The sequence below is a fragment of the Rhipicephalus microplus genome, chromosome 4, assembly GCF_043290135.1.
Source record: "Rhipicephalus microplus isolate Deutch F79 chromosome 4, USDA_Rmic, whole genome shotgun sequence".
NCBI classification, from domain to species: domain Eukaryota; kingdom Metazoa; phylum Arthropoda; class Arachnida; order Ixodida; family Ixodidae; genus Rhipicephalus; species Rhipicephalus microplus.
Window position 1 is genome coordinate 197097613 of NC_134703.1, and position 20956 is coordinate 197118568.

At 43.1% G+C, this 20956-nt stretch overlaps 1 protein-coding gene across 3 annotated transcripts in view; it reads right to left on the reverse strand.

Moving 5' to 3' along the window:
* Positions 1 to 728: 728 nt before the first annotated feature.
* Positions 729 to 20956, reverse strand: part of LOC119172545 (F-box/WD repeat-containing protein 8) — a 76693-nt gene continuing 56465 nt past the window's right edge. For 2 of the 3 annotated variants that reach the window (XM_037423699.2, XM_075893908.1), the window contains exons 8-11: positions 15216 to 15343; positions 14270 to 14443; positions 5625 to 5732; positions 729 to 937 (exon numbers count right to left, since the gene is read on the reverse strand). In XM_037423699.2, coding sequence (XP_037279596.2) covers positions 784 to 937; positions 5625 to 5732; positions 14270 to 14443; positions 15216 to 15343 — 564 coding nt within the window. In that variant the 3' untranslated portion in view covers positions 729 to 783. The remainder of the gene's footprint in view (positions 938 to 5624; positions 5733 to 14269; positions 14444 to 15215; positions 15344 to 20956) is intronic. The other variant, XM_075893909.1, reaches the window with a different exon arrangement.

Below are 20956 nucleotides of genomic sequence, written 5' to 3' on the forward strand. Positions count from 1 at the left end.
TTATCGAAGTATTGGAAGCACTGGTACACAAACTTATACAGATAGAATAATCGTTTTAAATTATTTGTCTGCTTAAAGAAGCGCTGCAACACTTTTCCAAAGAAGTCATCAAATGGCTTCATTATAGCAGTTTAATATCACAGGAATTGACTGCCGCAGGAACTTTCAGGACCTGTCAAGCATAAGCGATATTGCAGAAATTCATCATGTGATTTGAACTTTTTCCACCTCCTTTCATGCCGGCGAGTCTGTCGAGCGCTATGCGAAGGGGGGGATGACAAAAATGCAAAATGTCGTGCATTCATTGCCATGACCTTGAGCACTTTCACTTTTTTCTTCAAATGTGCAGCTTGCTTTCAGGGTGAGCGCAGGCACATCGTGGCAGCAACTCTGCAGCTCTAAAATCAGCCACTCAAATGAGTGCACTTAGCATCAATGGCTCGGCTATTTCCATTTATGGCATCATTATGTCTTGCTTAGCTGACTGAGAAGTATTTGTACATTCAAGTGGCTGCATGCTGCACTATTACGCTTAGCTGGCATGTTCTCATGAGCCTCGACTACCAATCGGCAGCATTTCCTGATCATGCTGGAAAAGGCTTGCAAGGCTCCCTTAATTTCCAGAAGAGCCACTGCTCATAACAACTCTTTAAATGTAACATATTTTACTTTATTACAAGTGAACAGAACCTGGAAAAATATGCCTTTAGAGATAACACAAAGAAAAATGAAAACCTATGAATGTGCTTTTATTTACATGACAGCGACTATTCAACAGCACTCTCAGATGACATCCACGATTTCATCATAAGGTACAGCCAAGCGAACATTGTAGTTATAACCAGCTGGTTCAGAATATGACGACAGACAAATGGATGGGATTCCTGAAGTCTGCTGGTTGGCCGAAAAGTCGTACATACGGATGGACCCCCTCTGCCTAAAGCAAAGAAATGAAAAAATGTTTACTGAATATGCAAGCAAACGAAAGAGCAGGTAAACATTTCTCATGCATAAGTCAGTGACATTACAAGTATGCAATGGCAAAAGCCATTCAATTGAACAAGGTATATGAACATAACTACAAATTGATCACATGTAGCATCTTTTAGTTAATCTGGCTCCTTGCTTATCCTTCCTGAATATTTCTAGAAATTGGAAAACCTGCTTTTGTTTTACCCAATACATTCTACATTTCCCAATGAAGGCTTCTTGAGGCCACTTTATTTTCTACCAAACAGCTTCAATCACTTGAGCAATTGAAGGTAAAAAACGGGCTTCCATCAAACTTTTAAACTTGAAAAATTGTAAGCACAAATTTCACTTCATTCAGAAACTACCTTGCAACTTAATAAGTTGTAGAACCACTTTTGACTTTCTAGAGCAATGAAGGCATTGTCGAAAAAAAAGTGTTCGTGAAATGTCCACAATATCTCCTATTAAAGGCAATCTGTTCAGAGTGTACAAGCTGCTGATAAAATTGCAAAATAGAAATCAACATTAGGCAATAATGTCAACTTTTGTCAACAGTCTGGTCTTTCATCACAACAAGGAAAGCAACATTTGGAGCCAACTTTCTGTGGCTCTTGGTCAAAAGGTAAAAGCAACTATGAACAGGCCAACTCGGGCGCTATCTCCCCTGCACGGGAGGCGGAACGTCTGTGTTATTTCTAAAGTTTTTTGGACGGCATTTTGCTTTCACTTTTTGATCATGATTACTCCTGACCAGACGAGCTTTCGTCAAAACAGTTGATTTCATTTTCTGTGGCTCTGTAGCCAAAGCCGCTGGGCTAAAACGTGTGTGGCAGTGCCACTGGACATAGCTCTAATAAACCCCATTGACTTTTTGACAATACAAATACCACAACTATGTGCTTAATTATTACTGTGTCACAAGTTTAACATGAAATTATTTCAATGCAGGTTCCATGGAAAAATTTCTTTAGCATACAATCTCCTCACATTTCCTGCTATCCTTGCCAGATGGCACTACTAACTTACTATGAATGCATGTTTCATTACCTGGAGGCATGCAAGCAGAGGCCAACACTATGTGCAAGGTATGGGTTCGTACCTGTATGCCGCTCCTCGTACATTGTGTGCCTAGTAAATGTGTGCCACTCCTCAGACATCACACACAGCAACAAAAAAACAGCCCATAAACGTATACGAGGCATGGCATGTATCTACGTGTATGCCCGCTCATAAGATGTGACTCTCTTCTTTTTAAATGAGGAGCATTTTATAGTCGCACCTACTCGCAAATTGAGCGGCGGTGTCGACACCCCACTGCGCATGCTCGCCTCTCGTTTCAACTGTCGCTCTCCCTCACCTTGCAAGGCCGACGCAAGCAGCGTCTGCTAGTAAAAACCTCGCGCTGCACAACCGTTCACTGGCCACCTTGTAGATGTTGGCACTGGATCGCGCATTCAGAATTCCGTCGAGTGCGTCTTTACTCGGCTTTCGCTTGACTTGAGAAGATGCGATAGAAGCAACAATACTTTCAAACAGTAGTAAGGCACAACCCAACATCAGCGTCCCACCACTCGATTGCTGAAGGCAATGCTTCTCCTTCATTCAATAAATAAGAATAATAAAGACGAAATAACAATTGAGCATTCCCAAACCATACCCAATTTAATTACACAACATTCACGCGATACCCCCATCACTCTGCGACGCATTTACTCGAGTTCCCCACGTGGGAGGATGTGGGCGGCATTTCTGATCCACCTAGCTCCAATAACACGTAACAATATACAGGGGGCTTCAGCTACTATGTCTCGACAGAATTAAAACATATGCCTACATGCTCTATGTCAATGTGATCAAACGCATGTCAGTCGCTGGCTAGAGTAAGTCACACTATCTTTTGTTTTATGCCTAATTGCAAAATTAGCCACATTTAATGAATAAACTTTTGAGGCAACAAGGCTGGGTCGAAAATTCCAATGAGAAAGTTGCAGATCAGTCTCCAAAACATCTAATTACACAGTTTCTAACTTTGCATCTATTATTATTCTACCTATTAGCTTTCCTGCTTAAAGGAGAACTCCGGAATTTTTTCGATATTCAGCGATTTCATTAAAACTTTGAAAATGTGTTCTCGTCGGTACCAGGGTGATGTGCGCCAAGTTATACAACTGTGAGTCATTTAGTTTCTTGGAAAACAAATTTTAAAATTGGTAGCCGATTCTGGAATCGCACTTGTAAACGCGGGCCATCCTGTGTATGTGACATAAAGGTCTACTCTTTTTCGAAACCCCCCTCCCCCCTTTTTCAGCAGACAGATGCAGCGCGCGCTTTTTTCTACGAGGCGATGACATCGCGAACAACGTTCAGTTTTGTCAGCTGCATACAGCGTGTTAGTCGTCGTTGACGTCGGGTTTTACAATATTGAGCAACAAGGAAATCGATTAGGGAAACGTCAGATGCTGCCCACGCCGGTTCGTTGAAATCATAAAGAGTTGTCTCTGTGCTCAGATAGTAGCTGCAATCATCGCTGAACTTGTCACCGGTAAGTTCAGATGAGCTGGCACAGCTTGATTCCACATTGAATGACATCACCAACTTGCTTTTCACACTCCAGAACAGGCCGTGAGCTATGTTTACATCGTGGCCAGCTGTGGCGGGGTATAGCAGATCTAGTGACGTCATTTGATTTGCATCATGGATGTCGGCGCAGCTACCCGTATCAGTTTTTTTGACTTTTTGTTTATTGCTGACTTAAAATTATTGACGAGTGCCTAGACGAAATGGAACACACTAGCTTCTGCAGGACTGCCAATACTATTTCAAAACAGCATCATCTAAGAATAGTTGAAAATGCACCGGAGTTTCCCTTTAAAGAAAGATTCCGGCAAAATACAAAAAAAAGATATCCTCACATGCCCACTTACATGCTTGTGCATGGCGTGACTCTGGTGCCCCCTAATGTTCCACATACAAATGATATGCTTCCTTCGTGGTGCTTCATGACGGCAATAAGCAGACACAGCTGTTCCAGCTTGCGTTGCTGCTAGCAAAGTGTGCATCATTTCGCAGCCACCATGATTTTCACTGTCCTGTTGCAGGACCTGACCAAATGCTATGGTCGTCAGTAAACTCTGGCTAGATTATATCGAAAATCCCGTACAGCAAACCTCTCTCTCACCCCTCCAAATACCGGTTTATTTCAAGAAATGTGTCCCAAATCCCCAAAATCAGAGAAATGCTATATTTGCCCAATGCCTTTAGAATTATTTCTTCTGTGACTGCAGGCATCTTAAGATGACTGAAGACATTGTTTGGAACAGTAACTAAACATTTTTAAATAATTAACTTTTTAGTTATAGGAGTTATTGGCAGTTAAAGAGGTGGTGCCAACAAATTTGGAGGCCATAACAAACTTCTTAAGGGTTTCCTCTATATGCAAGGACACTTTGCTCAAATGGTCAAACACAGCAAATGTTTTTATTATATTTTCATTCACTTCCAAAGTGTACTTAAACGCTCATTCTCCCAGTCGAAGCTCATCACTAGCGGGTTCAGCACTAATGTTGCCCTATAGGAGGGGCAACAAAAGTTGTAGTGACATCACACCAAATTTGCAGTGAGCAGTGCGGCCTACTGAGTTGTTTCTCAAACAGAAGAACGTGCATGAAAGCACAAGTTGACTGAGAGGACACGATGGGAGGTGAAGATACTGCACATCGGCAAGATAATCGCCCTTGCACCGCGTCAAAGATGTAATTCCACTCATCCCATCTATTTTGTGATAGTCGTATCTTGCAGTCATGCAGTCGGCACAAGTTGACTGACAGGACACGATGGGAGGTGAAGATGCTGCACATCAGCAAGGTAATCGCCCTTGCACCGCATCAAAGATGTAATTCCGCTCATCCCATCTATTTTGTGATAGTCGTATCTTGCAGTCATGCAGTCGGCACAAGTTGACTGACAGGACACGATGGGAGGTGAAGATGCTGCACATCAGCAAGGTAATCGCCCTTGCACCGCGTCAAAGATGTAATTCCGCTCATCCCATCTATTTTGTGATAGTCGTATCCTGCCAACATGCAGTCGGCATCTGATGCCATTTTGTTCTTGCAGACTGCTACCAGGTTTGAAAGTCCACGCTCTTAATCAAGAAGCTACTGGGTCTGTTACTGGCCAACTGGGTGGAGTTCTCAGCACGTTAGAAGACATCGACATTTTTGAGTACCATTTTTCCACGAAGTCCGCCATAAGTAAAATGTTGCAACATTTGAGTAAGAATTTCAAAGGCATCCAGCAAATACTGCATTTTTCTGATATTCAAGGATCTAGGACACACATTTCTTGAAACATCAGGTATATTATTCTATGCTGTCAATAGAGTTAACAGAAGCCCGCTTCTTTAATCAATCAACTCCGGTGGAAGATGCTCAGTTGCACTTATATTTAGGGTATCATATGGCTGGGTGTGGTACCTGAGCCAGCTCTTCCTATTTTTTTTTTTTATGCTTCATGCACCAAAATGCTGCTGTAAACAGGAGAGTTTATCTGTGCCTAAGAGCCCAGAGTTGTGCGACCTCAGCATAAATCCATTTGTAAAGTTACATGTTGCTATTAACTCTAGCTCTGGAAACATCAAACAAGGTGCATACCTCGTGTGAACAACAATGTTGCCGTCCTCTGGTTCTGGAAAGAGGTTGTGGGGCACGTGCGCAGTGACGAGGGTGGAGTGGTCGGCTCGCAAATGTTTCACAGGGTGCCTGTAAAAGCAAGTATGGATGAGCCATCAAAAGAAAAGGCAGAGCAGCCAAAATGCTTATAAAGCTGGCAGTGGCTGTGCACAAACTCTGGGTGAACAATAACCTCATTTAATAGGCTAGGACTTGCAATAACATGGTATGTGCTGTCAAGGTGACATCATTAGGCAGAAAAAACTGACAATTACAACATAACAAGTTCATATATGGTATCAATAATCTGAACTAAATCTGTCTTTAGGCAAGTTTTGTATCACTTTCTAGACACACCAGCATGCTTTGAAGGAAGAGGAACTTTTTCGAGGGGCTCGTTTATATTTTAGACACAATCAAATGAGTCGACCAGACAATTAGGCCAAAGAAAGCTAGTATACTACAGTTAAAGACAACAAATAAGACCCTTTATGCTTTCCCTGACCTAACTACTTCATCGACTCATTTGGTTTTGTCTAGCAATATGCCTTGTGGCATGTGGAAAGAGATCAGACCTCGCTGGCAAGCACACCATAGGATGCCTCGCACAATACTGCTAATGGTGCTGTGTGCCTTGTGATTGCCTTCTACAGCATTGTCGCCAATGACACCATCAACCGTAATTCCACCTAGCAGTTGCTGCTGTGGTGACAAACTGACACGACCGAATTTCCACCGTGGTTTAAGCTCTGATTTTGACGACAATCATCAGGTCACAGAAAGCAATGTTGCAATACATTTATTCTCTTCAACTCCTTTCAACTGTGCTCTCTTTTTTTCCGCTCAAACACTCTTGACACCGATCGGTCATGCTGAATGCCTTTGCCCAACATCCCTCCAATGCCAGCGAGCATCCAATTGCACACAAGAAAAACACACACACCTTTAATGAAACTACAAATATACTGTATTCCAAATTGGTCTACTGATCTGCTGGTTCTATGATTAGTCAATTATCTGACTTAATTACTTGTCAGTGGGTTCATTAACTGATTTTAAAGGAGTACTGACACGAAATTTTACGGTTATCGGTTTTTTTTCCGTCAAATGGTAGGCCAAGGCCCCAAGAGCCTAGAAAATATACCGGTTAGGGTGAGTGCGCCCTGAAAAATTAATTACAAGGTGTTTTTAAAAGCTAGTTTCTGTTTCTACTGTACCCTGACGTCACGACGTGGTGTGAGCAGCGCTCCCATGCGTTGGTATGTGCATGCGCAAGTTATCATGACGTATCCCTGGGCACCCGTGGCTGCAGTTGTCGTCTGCTGCGCGCCGCACATGTAGCATCTTGTGCGCCGTCAACAATGAATGAACTTTGGTCAAGCGACTCTGACCACAGTAACGACTTCGGCAGAGAAGAAGATGCTGAGCTTGCCAACCCTGCCAACCATTTCGTTTTCGACCCGCTTGCAAGCTCATCAGAAAAAGAGGCACCAGACAACGATAACGCCATGCAAGATGCCTTGCGCATTGGGAACATCGAATGGTAAGAATTCCGTGTTTATTGATCAATTTTGCGCAGGCATCTTCCAGTTGTCCTAAATGTCAATAGCGTTTGCAGTGAAGTGGAGTGAACAGAGCAAACTCCGCTTGGTCGGCGTCCAGTGTCCACCCCGGCCGCAGCGCACGGCGTCGACCCATGCTTGTCTCAGCACCGGATCAGATGGGAATTGGTGGAACACGCACCTATCCCCCGTTTCACTAGTGCAAGACTTCACAGGTCAAAATATCAGTGCCATGACGACAGATTCAGATCAAATCGCTCCCTTGTCATCTGAGCAGTGTATATTCTGTACTCATAAGGACGCACAATACTCTAAAACTCCGCTCGCTCGCCTCACAGGTTCGCTGGATGATAGCGACCGCACGCTGCGAGCAGACGACCGAGAAGGCGACGCGCAGTCAGGCTGCCATTTATTGTTTTTTGGTGTCTGACGTCATCCCAACTTGCCAGACTGCTGTGTGAAGTCATCGAAATTAGTACTGTAGCCTGACGTCAAGCTAGTGTTGATGTCAATAGGATCACCAAGAAAAATTTTACTTTAACATCAAAATAAGATATCCACATTTGCTGAGATTCACACTTCCTCAGAGCAATCTCTGTATACAGGAGATTTTTATGGCAGAACAAACTTGCCTTCAAAAAAAGGTGTCAGTACTCATTTAAATCTTACATGTAAACTTGTTGCTCAGTTTTTAGATTGAGTCATGAGCCAATTTATTCATTTATTGATCACAAGGGCGCTGATGAATATTGCAGTGGTGTGTGCTACATTCAGTTTCGCTACCTATTATCCCTAAAAGTGAACACTGGCATAACTGCTGTCGAAGATGTGACTTCACGGCAAGGACTCGGCTGCTCCACTGCCCTTTTCTGCACCCGGTATTCGCCTGCTTTTAAGCGATACGGTAGTGATAACTCCACAATTTCGGTGATGCCAATCTTTCAAGGTCGCACTTGATAGGTTCCATAACTAGTGAAAGTTATTTGAGCTGAGAAAGGCTTAGGATAGGCAAATTACCATCCAAACAGGAGACTCACTGTGATAATTGTTAAGCAGAACAGCAAGACATATGTTGTTTTCAATGCATACTTAAAAAAATTGGTGTACGAAAATATTCTAAGTGGTTCTAACTTCAATACAGCTAGGCACAGGCTTCAGGGTTAAAACATGCTTGATAAAGTACTCCAAATAATATTCAGACGTTACTAATTGGTTGCAGTTTACAATTAAAGTTTTGCATCTGCCTCTGCAATAGAGCTAGGTGGTTTCACCAAATGGCAGTTTCTCCAACAGGAGACTGCACATCTCTGTCAAAAACAATCACTGACATATTCGGAAAATTAGACAAAAAATATTATGACTGCACAGACGATTTCAGAAATGATGAGATGTACAGACAGGTCCATTGTTAAAGGAAACACATATGTGCACGGTATGTTTGGATTTCATTCTTTCGCAAGATATAGTGGCTAAAATTTGCATAAGACTACCGCTGATTGACAGTTTTGACTTCCTTTGATAGACTAGTGCCATGCATGAACATTGTTTACTTATGCGCTTGCTGTTAGAGCACCAGTAATATCAACAATGCTCATTGTAGTGTTCCCTTTAAGAGTAGACAGTACTATACATTTACTCAGACCCTATGCACGGATTTATTTTCAGCAGTCACCGGGGGTTATGTAGTCGTAAACTCCACTTTGCGTGAAATGCTGGTCCAACCTATTGCCACATTACGTTAACAAATGAACTTTTTTGATGGTGTACTCAGCTAGCGACGTGGCCCCCATAATAATTAAACATTCTCCGCCTCATTGAGGCAACAACTGGTCTGACAAATCATGTCTACTTACTGGTTGATGACATCATGGTAATTAACTGAAAGGAAATACAATTTATGTGGTAACCATCAAAAGTACTAGTACTTAAGAGTGTACAGCAGCTACGATGCTGCATGAAGACAAATCTGGCAGCATTAAGGGTTTCCGCACTCAGCATCAACTACACCTGACTTTAATAATTTTGGTGAAACGCAGCACCAAAATTATGGCCAGAAAAAAACTAGAGAACATAATGAGTGAGAAAGTCTGCGAGAAAAACTGACACAACAGTTGTGCCAGTATTCTAGTCTGAGCACATTCGAGGTATTTGGCGAGACTCGATATGGAACACGTGTGTGGTGCTTGGCACAGCAGCAAGAACGTTGTCTGTAGATACGGGCAAAACGCCTCAAGTACCAATAAAAGGCTAACCCTCATCTCTTGAAGTCACGTGTAACCTAACGAGGCAAATAGAATGTCTTGCAAGTTAAACCCACATGATTATGCAGCAATAATTTTGCTGTATCTGAGCAGAAACGTGTTCTTGTCCAGTTGCGACTGCCGAGGCCAGGAATGAAAACTATCATTAGCAGCGCGACACAAACCTGATTTCAGTTTTCATACGACCGAGCGCAGGCTCTGTTGGCCGATGCAAAAGTAAACTTTTCTTCATTGTTTTACCAGGAACATTATCGCTGTTTTCGTCATTCATCTGTAGCTTCAGACAAGTTAAAAGCAAATGTAAACAGTGTACGAAGTAAGTGTCTGTTTTGTAGGCATGCAATGGCGGTACTAGAATTGTAATAGTGGGCATCAGAGAGTGCTCGTCATGACGTCACACCCGAACCTCCTACTAGGTGGTGCCATACCAACTTCTCAGCCCATTATAAAGGGGAGGCTCATAGCATCCATCCATCCATCCGTCTGGGGCTAATAGGATCTACAGAAGTTCAGTTATTGCTTGCACATAACTTGACTGGATACAAATGCTATTCTGCAGCATTGACAGCAAGCAACACATTTCTCTGAAGACTTTAGCGTAGCAATTACTTTTATAAGCATTATTTGATGAATATATTCACTATTATTACTTTCACATGATGCTATGAAATACATAGTAATAGCCTCAACACACTGTGTTATCGATGGCAGCTTATACAGTTTTTATTTTCTTTAAATTTTGTTTCTACTTTTCACAAGCCCTGGTAGATTAGAAGGTGAGGTGTCATGCTGTGAAGCTCAAGAACACAGGCTCAATTTTCAAGATGGATTTACCAGTGCAAAAAAAAAAAGACGGAACATTCAGGAAGGACACACACACACACAATGCTGAACTCAAAACTGATTTATCAATTCAAATCCAGGGCCTTTTTGTAGGCTCACATCGAAACAACAGAAAGATAGCATGCAGAAAACAAACGATGAAAACCACGTGACAACTGCTTGCCAAGACAAACAACCGAAGGTGAAGCGCAGTCTGAATTTTGTACGCCACAAAGTACGCCCCCGATATAAAAGAAGTGAAAAAAATATATAATGATCGTAAAATCATTTGGGGCAAACACATTAAATCCAGAGAAGCCTAGGCTACCACCCATGAAAGATAAAAAGATCTATAATGTTAAAGACTAAAATGAAGTATAAGAACAGTGTAAAACACAGATTGAAACTATTGAAAAGGCATGTGCCATAGGTAGCTTATTTTCTTATTTGAGAGGGAAATGGAAGGCCTGTTCACACATATGTCCCCCAACCTCTGAATTTTGGCTGCCTATAAAATATCTCCAACAATTTGTTCGCCATGCCTGGCTAGGACAAAATGCGCCGTGCCTGGACCTTCAAAATGCGGGGAGCAGCCACAGTCTCGGCAGTGCATCACTAAATGGCTGCAAGCGACCGCTGACAGGTTCTGCTGGTGCTCTCGAAGGCGGAAATTAAGGCACCTGCCCATTTGTTAAACACAGTACTTGCCACAAGAGAGTGGCGTGGAGTACACATCTCCTTGCTCGCACGACACAAAAGGATGGCGGTGCTTAGTTTTGCACATGTCCTTGTTCTCAGGGGGAGCGTTCACTGATCGGCACAACCTAGAGTGCTTTTCAGGTGCTGAAAATGCCACCCTGATGTCGCAACCCTGGGCTATCATTTTCAGGTTGTGTAACAACCTGTGCATGTACGGCACCACCACAGTCCTCTTCCTTTGAGTCCTCTTCCTTTGATCTGGTCAGCACCTTTCACGCCTATGAGCATGCTTTTCGCAATGGCTGATCGCACGTGGGAAGGGTACCCTGCCAAAGCCAGGCGCTCTGTTTGCTTGAGAAAGCTTGTGCCGATAGAGTGCTCGCACAACTTACGTAAGGCGTTTGTGAAACAGGCTATCAGCAATGCCCTCTTCACAAGTTTGGGGTGCACCGAGTCAAATGGCAACAAAAGTTTTCTTCTGCGTGGTTCATACGACCACCAGACATGTTTGGGCTCCATTTTAGCTTGAGGTCCAAAAAAGCGGATACATGAATCTTGTGGCATTCACACGTCACAACAAGAGGCGCTAGACATTCATGAAAAATGGTCAGCACACCATTAAGCAATGGTTCAAATTGTGTATGATCTGCATCGAACAGTACCAGATAATCATCTACGAATCTAAATACTGGTGCATTCCACCTTTTTTTGCGCTGGTAAATCTATCTTAATCATGAACCAACCTGCCCAAGCAGCAGTTTTATCAAAGTTTATTTCAGTTTTCAGCCACAGCGTACAGGTTTCGATGGGGGAAAAATACAAAAAGCATTTACGCATTTGGATTTTGATGCACAATAAAGAATCACACATTGCCAAAGTTAATCTGAAGCCCTTCACAATGACAAGCCTTACAATTATATTGTGACTTTGCCCCAGAATACGTACTTCAAAATAGAACACGTTGCTAGTTTTTCAGTAATGAAATTTTGGTGAAGTGCAGCAGTAAATTCACTAAAGTGCTGTTCTGACAATATTCCAACCTCCAATACAGTTCTATCCAGAAGTGCTGGCAATTTATTCATCTTTACTGATTTCAACAAAGTTTCAATAGACGCTCTCGACACTCTGTCCAAAGAACGGGATTCGTTGTCACAAGCACACGTGGCATGCTTCTTCGAGTGACAAAAGAAGCAGTCCACTTTCTTCACAAATGAATTATGGAAAGCAGAAGCTGCGGCACCTCTTACTGTCATTTCAGGGCGTTCACAACATTTTTCACTTGACGCTATGCATTGTTCACGACTTTCCAACTCCACCGAAATGAATGCCAGTAGTACTCTCAACTTGGCTTCTGCAGAAGCTGCTGCTGAAGCTGACTCAGACAAATCTTCAGCGCCATCTGATGAGTCACTCCTCGGTGCTTTAGCTCGTTGCTCTCTAGTAAACGCAAGAAACATGTTGTATGGTAGAGCCTTTTGCAGTATGCCGATAAGCATAGTGGAGAAGCTTAGCGTAGGCACGTTGAGAGAATTCAGGCAATGGATGTGCAGTTGCGTAGCATCGTACAAATGTCTCAAACCTCGCATGTCAGTGCCTTGCTTAACGTGGGTAAAGTTCCTTAGAGCGCTTAAGTGATGCTGCTCGATTTGGTTTCTGTCACCAAAGTGTTCCTTGAGGATATCGATAGCGTCATTGTAACAAGACTCAGAGGTTGAAAGGCCTGCTTGGCCTCTACAGCTTCTCCGGCGAGATATCACTGCAGGTGAATATTTATTGAAGACGAGAGGGCATTATTTAGGTGAAATGTCTGTTCGAACTGTTCCCAGAATCCAGTCCACTGATTTATCTCACCCTTGAACATTGGCATTTGTAGCTTGTGAAGACTAGGTCGCGAAAAACGATGCAAGAGTAGTTATCTGTAACGTTAGGCTGCACAGGTGACGTTTGTGAAGGAGTACTACAATCTCTCTCGGCTCGTTCCAGTGCCTCTATCTAATTAGTTAAAGGCAAGCATAGTAATTGCCTTGTCGTTGTACTGGGTAGCAGCTGCAGATCCAACTTCCAACATCATCCGGTGTTTCTTGATCTCGTCATTGACCTTTTATAGCCTGCCATTACTTGAAGAAATACGATCCCGCATACATTTGAGTTTGGAAATGACAACATCGGGCGTGTTGACTGACTTCTTGAATGATTTTGTTGTTCTGCACTCGCTTGGTCTTCAGTCGATCCATTCGTTGAAGTTAGGCGTGATCACATCGCTGACTTGCACGAAAGTCAATTTCCGCCTCGGCGTTTACAGTTCCTCACCAGTAGCAGCAGAGCGGCGAGCCCCTCGATGCATGCGAAAAGAGTAAAATGTGTCCACACGGGGTTTTCGGCGCCAAAATATCGAAAACTCGAGAGACTGACTCAAACACAGAAGGCCCATTCGAACTTCATTGTCTTCTTCTTTTCTTCATGAGCCCCTATCCTTTATTAAATTACTTTTTTTCTACAGTGAAAACATTCAAGTTGTCCTGCAGCTCAACGATAGTGATGGCTGCAGATGCCATTAGTAGGGTGAGGTCGTTGATGAGTTTCGTCATGCAGGCCTGCAGTGCACTCAGCAGCCTCCGCTTCATCTTTTGGCGATCGATGCTTCAAGAGGCTTGAGAAAGTATTGAGAGAGCTTGTAAAGAGTAGGCCTCCTTGCTGCCACGCGGGCTGGCAGTCGTAGTATACACTGGAACTCGACTTCAAAAAACGTAGCTGCGTCAACCTTCATAATCGCAGCCTCTTCGAAGGTTTCCTGTGGCCAGGTTTTCTTGATTGAGATGGGTTTTCAGCACCATAGTTTTAGAAATCATGATAGTCGAAGACCATTTACAATATATCGTTGTTTATTAGAGCAGTGAAAAAACCCGTAAGAAAAAAAAAGACGCATGCACCAGGAACTTCGAGAAATCTTCCTTTTCTTCGTTGCTATCATTTTATGCACTTCTCACTAACCTTAGCTGAAAGAGAGAACCTAATGAACCTAGATTTGATATTAACTGCATGCTCATAATACACCGCCTGTGTTAAATTAAGGTACAGGTGAGCTAGCAGGGACGCCAGAAAAGTTGTACATACCCTGGCAGTTGAAGCAGCAACAATACTAAAGATAAGTTAACTCTTAATATCAGTACCACAGAACAACAGCTGGCCCAAGGTGCCCAGCTACCAGTGAAAAATTCTCTAAATTTATGAACTCAACATTTACAGCAGCTAAACAGCATAAGAAAAGTGGAAGGCATCTTGCCTGCAGAACATTTCCCAGAGCTTTGCCTTAGTGCGTAGGTCCCACACACAGACGAGGCCGTCTTGACCACCGGTCACCAGACTGTGTTCATCCATTTGCACTTGAGTGACACCCAGTCCGTGTGCATTGATGCGCACCTCACACTGTAGTGTGCGCAGGTCGAAAATGCGTGCACTGCACCAGGGCAGAACATAAGGAAAGGCGGTACAAGCGAGGATTTTGCAGCTGAACAATATCATCTCATAAAATGAACATGTGACAACAGGCAATGCAAACTTGTGTGAATGCCCACAGCCCAGTGGTCCAGTTATAGTTTTAACATAAACACCCTTATAAAAAAAGTAGCAGCACCACCATAAATTAGTTTGTTATGTTTGATATTAATTTAAACAAAGGGGATGGTATTCCAATCAAATAAATTGTGACTCGGGCTAGCACAATGATTCTAGTTCTGCTAGAATCACTGTGCTAGCCAGGCTGCCATCGCTCGGACAGCCCACTGGCATGCCATCAAATCAGTTGGCCAATATCTGTCATGCACACTTTCTGCCCAGTTGGGCTTTCTCACTGCACAGTTGTTAACATCGTAACAACATCACGAGGAAGAGAGCAAGTAATTGTTCAGCTGTTTTCCCACGTGATTGCAAACTCCCTGCACCACGCAGTGGAATTGGCGCGCAAGTCAACCAAAACCTTGAGTACAGCTCAGCAACATTTTCTAATTGCATTTATAAAAATATTGCACGGGCATCATATACTAATGGTTTCTTGACACTCACAACTAATAAGGCTTGTCTTTTTTTTTTTATCATGAAACAGCTGCCTTCTTTCTTTCTAGGCCACTGAAGGAGTTGCAGACATCATGTGGGTTGTGCTACAAATTCACATTGCTAAAGGCCACAAGACAAAGCAAGAATTGGTTCTGGTGATCCCATCGTATACACACTTCTTATCACAGCTCCCGGTCAGCGCCAGGTTGTCGGGACAATGGGCGACGTTGACGCACAGAATGGAACTTGTGTGGCTGGTCAAGGTGCCAAGCAGTCGTCCATTCTCTGCCACATACAGGGGAACCTTCAATACAAAAATATTTTCACTGTGTCATTGCTGTCTAGCTTTCTAGAAATGTAGGAAAGTAAAAAAAAAAAAGTCAAAGTTTTACCACAAGAGTGAAGCAATGAATGCAATACGTAACAACAAACTGTAATGTTACACAAAGTGAGGCTGGCAGCTAACTTTTTTGGATCCGATCTCATGCAACTCTACACAAAACGCTGGTGAAAGAGCATATGGCTACTTCAGGGACACCTTTTGAACAATCTCTTCATGTTCAGAGCGCAGCATGTAGAAGGGTATTGAGAGCCACCCACTGACGGCTGCCAAGATAGCAAAATAGCGCGTGCGCCAGCGATGGCCACTGCTCCCGTAAAATCAAAGTTCACAGCTGCTGCTTGAGCAATTCCCCCCCACCTTTTCACGTATTTTCATGCTTTTCATGCTTGATACCTCAAAACTGCCATCGTTCTACTACCCGACGGAGAGCAAAACAATACTGAGATCTATCTACCGATGAATACACAGTCACTGCGCATTACGTCATTGGCGGCGGATCTACTAACGGACCAGCACGACTGCAGATTCTTCAGAGGGCACGGCACGCTTCCGACGAACATCATGCCTAAGACTTTGATTGCACCTATGCAGATTGGTAACTTTACAAATGTCTTTTGTTATAGAAGTGGTGATTCATTTTTGTTACTAGTGCCATGCGCTGGCCAATGTTTCAGTATTCTTTGGCACTGCTGCACAACAATTTTGATCCTGCTGTCGGTCGATGTAGAGCGAAACCCTGGGCCTACTAATACTTAAATGCTACAAGCTATTCTGGATAACCAAGCGGCCTCAGACCGTAAAATGGATGCAGTTGAGGAAGAAATTAGTGAATTGAACGCTAGGACTTTAAGTGGCTTTCTTACGGTAATACAGGAAATGAATGAACGAATTGAGAACCTGGAGCATATAGTGCAGGAACAAGATGCTAAACTTACAGCTGATGAAAACTGCAATCGATGCAATTATCTTCTGGTTTTTGGAGTTCCCGAAAGCAAGGGAGCTTCGGAGCTTCAGCTGCTGAGTGGAAGAAAGTTGTGCTCTTTACAGTCTTTAAAGAAATTCTTGGTGTAGAAATCCAAACGATTGAAAGAATCCATCAACTCGGTAAGAAAAAACCTTGGAAAGATAGGCCCATAATTATGAAGTTCTATGATTAGTGCTAGACAGTAAGTGTCCTTCAAAACTGCCAAAACTGAAAAGAACTGATATAACCATTAGCCACGACTATGCCTGACACACGGTTGAAATAAGACACAAGCTATATAAAAGTGCAGTTTCAGAGAGGGCTAATGGTGCACAGGTCAAGTTGGTGCATGATAAGATTAAAATAAACAGTGATATATGCATGATATATGCGGCTGAGATGTCACTCGAGAAAAACGATACCTGTATAAAAATCTTGCAGATAAAAAGAAACAGAGAAATGCTCTTGAGGCTGCCGATGCCGTAAGGTGCAGTACAAGAAACGAGAGCACGTCATCTAACCTGTTCTGAATGCCCTTTTCTTTACCACAGACATAGATCTGGCTTCTTTTAATTATTGCCCAAGCATCCTTAATAAAGTAACTAACTGAACTTGAATATATTTTGCTATCACAAAGTTCTTATGTGGTGACCATAACTGAAACGTCCCTACACAGTTGTGTCCCTGATAACTGCATTGTGCCAGAAGGCTACAAAATCTTTAGATCTGATAGGGTCTCATGAGGAGGTGGGGTTGCCATGTAGTAAAAAAAACTCTATTGTGGCCTCGCGAATTCAAAGCAATGAACCAGAAACAGTGTGGTGTAAAAATAAGCCTTTTCAACACACTTCTTGGTGCCGTGTATAGACCACCCCCCACAGCATCAGACTACTGTATCTTGATGAATTGAATAACTTTCTCTGTGCCCACGTAAAAGAGAACACCAAGCTAATTCTTACTGGAGTGGAGACTTTAATCTACCCCATATTAATTGGGAAGATTTTTTGCCTGGTTAGGTCAAAATTGATAGTGATAAAAAGATGTTAGAAATTATATTCGCTCATAACGTAACACAAATACTGCGCGAACTTACAAGGACAACATCTTTGTCTCGGTCAGCATTAGACCTGGTGTTCCTTTCAAACAAAATGTGCAATTATATGTGTTGATGAGGATATTTCTGATCATAGGTTGGTCTCTGTTACTATTTCATTGAGTGTTTCTCGACCGTTCACCTGAATTAATTTTTTTATGGTTCTGACCAAGGCCCATTAGCATGCAATGTAATGAAGCTCAATTGTTGCGAAGAGATATAAGACCACGCAAGTAAAGTGAGTGCGCCAGCGATGGCCACTGGATTATGCACACGCAGATGACACTTCCTTTCTTGACATGTTGGGGTACTTATTGAAATATTTTGAGCACGTATTGGAGCACGAGACAGTTGAAAAATTGTGGCAACGTTTTAAAGTTAGTATTAAATAGTGCATCGACAAACTCATTCCTAGTAGAGTAAAGAATACTAAAAAGTGAAATACGTAGATAACACGATACATTATTCATAAGAAGCAAAAGTTTATGAGGCTGTGGCGAAAAAGAAACCATGGCTTTGTGGAAATAAAACCTGTACAAAAGGAACTGAAGAAAGACTTGTTAGAATCTAAGCGCGCTTTTTTGGTCACCAATTGAGTTCTTTCAATAAACACTTGCCCAACAAGTTCTGGCTTTATATGTTTGATAGGCGAGATATGACCAACTCAAACGTAGAAATGAAATCATGATGCAGAATGTTAATATTACAGATAGTCTTAAGAGTTTCTTTCAGTCAGTTTTTACAAGACGCCGACGTGACACTGAGACAAAAGATGTGACACTGAGACACTTATCTGAACCGAAGGGTAATATTATGATCAGTCTAGAGGGAGTATTAAAGAGCCTTGATTTTAAAAAAGCATGCGAGCCTGATGAAATACCCATCCCTTTTTGCAGCGTTATGTGGAGTGGATATCTTACTACACTCAAACCTCGTTATAACGAAGTTGAAGGGGAGCCATAATTATTTTGTTATATCGATTATAACAGTTTGTGGCAATGTATGCTCAGATGGGCGCACACCTATAATCATGCAAAGAAGGAAACCGCCATGGCCCGATGTACCGCTACGGGACCACGCGACCCACGGAAAATAAACTCGATTGAACCTCATTAATTTGAACTTTCGGGTAATTCGAACTCACACTGAGGTCCCGTCAAAGCTATGTGTATTCCAATGGGCGAAAACGCCCTGTAATTCGAACGCACAAGCACTTGCGACGGTTAATTCGAACATAACTCGCTCCGAATATGCTCTCAGCACCATGCCCAATCCCGCGGCGGCACCTCTCAATGCTGCATGCGAAGAAGGAAAAAAAGAAAAGGCAAGAAAAGACTGTGGCAGATTGTTTGCTTTCTCTCGAATCTTCGAACTAAGTCATATATTCCTCGATGTTCACCAATATTCGTTTACATATGTCATCGTGAAGAACTTAACATTTTGCGTAATTGCGATAAGATCCTCAGTAGGTCATGCAGTGATTACTATGACTTCAGCGCGATTGTGATGCCTGCATGGAAATTCATGGGAGCGTGATGATGGCTACCGACGATTGCGGCATCATGTCATCACAATATATTGACCAACAATAAGTATCTCAATCAATCTAAATCATGTACCGTTTGCACGGCAGTACGTGTGGTTTAGCAGCTTAGAGCTGTTATGGTTCATGTAAGCGTGCCAACCACGCCGTCGCTGCTGCGCCCTTGTGTGCGGAACCGCAAGTGCATATCGTTCATAGAAATGAAGGCAACTCGCCGCCACCGCATTGGCTCGACAAAATAGTCTCGGTCGCGTGCTGAGCGAGCCGAAAGAACAAAAAAATATCTCTATACAAGGGAAAATGCACATGCATATGTTACAGGGCGTGGCACTGATGGAGTGAGCTTAGTAGGCGATGCACTGCACGCAACAAGCTAGGGGTGTGCTCAACTTTATGTACGATGGCAACGTGTTTTATATATAGGCCTGCCAGTTTTTGCTTATAGATTACCATACAAATGTACAAGCACATGTCGAAGCCTGACGAGTCGTCGGTCAGCTGTGCCGCGACTTCAGCATGTACACTCGCTTCCTAGTTCCAGAATGATTTCATGGTAGCAGATATGGTCATGCAAATGAGCTTAAGTGTTTTTCCGCAAAATAGCAAACATATAAAGGGCCATGCACTTTCGGTAATGTTACAATGGAGTCATCACATATAGTTCAACGGCGGTGCACGTAAGGTGACAGACGAATTAATGCGTAGTTCCGCTGTGTTCCCAACAGCACCTTTGAAAATACAATGTACACACATCGCGCTCACGCGGCAACGTCTCCTGCAATCAACCCCCATTACACAGTTGCTGGGATCTCGTTCTTTTGCCAACGTCACTTCACTGCCGTTGGCAGCCAATGCGCCGAACAAACACTGTTAACAAAAAGGCGTATTTGGGGCATATTTCCATCAGACACCAGAAATAATCTATGTCGCACGCTTACCTCGCGTTATCGCTGCCCGCCCTGTCATGATTGTGCAGCTATCAGCGCAACACAGCATTCTTGATTGGAAAATGGCGAGCGCGCAGTCCTCGAGATAGGCATTCGAAGCAGGTGAGATAACGGGTACTGCTGTGTAGTTGAAAAACGCTCCAAGTACAGTAAAATCTCAGTAGAACGAACACCACTTTAACGAACTTTTCAGATTGACAATCTTTTCAAAAATATTGCGCCGACTGCTAATAGTTTCAATGTAAAATTGTACTACTACGTACTTCAGAATGCCGAACTTTTTAAAATAACGAGCACTAATTTAGTTCTACGTTATATTAACAACACCTCAGTACTACAAACTTGTGTTTGGATATCCGTCGTGACCACCAAAGCGGTACCCAAGCAGATGACACAGCGAACGAACGCCTTGCTTCTCGGAAGACGTGTGCGACCGTGTGGACGAAAAAAAAATGAAAGGACAACTTTTTTTTCTTTCTTTTTATTGAAACGCCAACGCTGCAGGTTTACAAGCGCAGGGGTGAGGGGTGAGAGCAACACGGGAGGGCAAGGTCAGCGAGGCAGAGGGCAGAGTGGGAGTAGTGGAGCAGGAAGCATGGGTGCGGAAAACCTGAGACAGCGAGGGAGCAGAAAACAAAACACGAGGAATTTTCTTTTTTAGCTCTTTCTTTTTTTCGGAAGAGGCGATGACAGCCACGATGCTTCGGCTTTTTCTTATCTCATGATATTGCCACGTTCCATTTCCCAAGTTTTCGTTATCGTCCCAAAACACCACACGATTCTCAGCGCAAACCGCGCCTGCAGTTTTCGAGAAGGTTCCGGACTGTAGTAGATCATTTCGATAAGATCACGCCCACTGTGCGAACGGTACAGATTGTTCTGGAACCTACGCCACCGCCAGCGATAACGCTAGAACATTCGACGGCAAGGGTATAAATGCCGACGCGCTTCGCCGCTTGTCAGTTGTTGTTGATCGAAGGCCGACGCTCCGTTCGCCGCTATCAGTCCGAGACTGCTATCTGTGCAA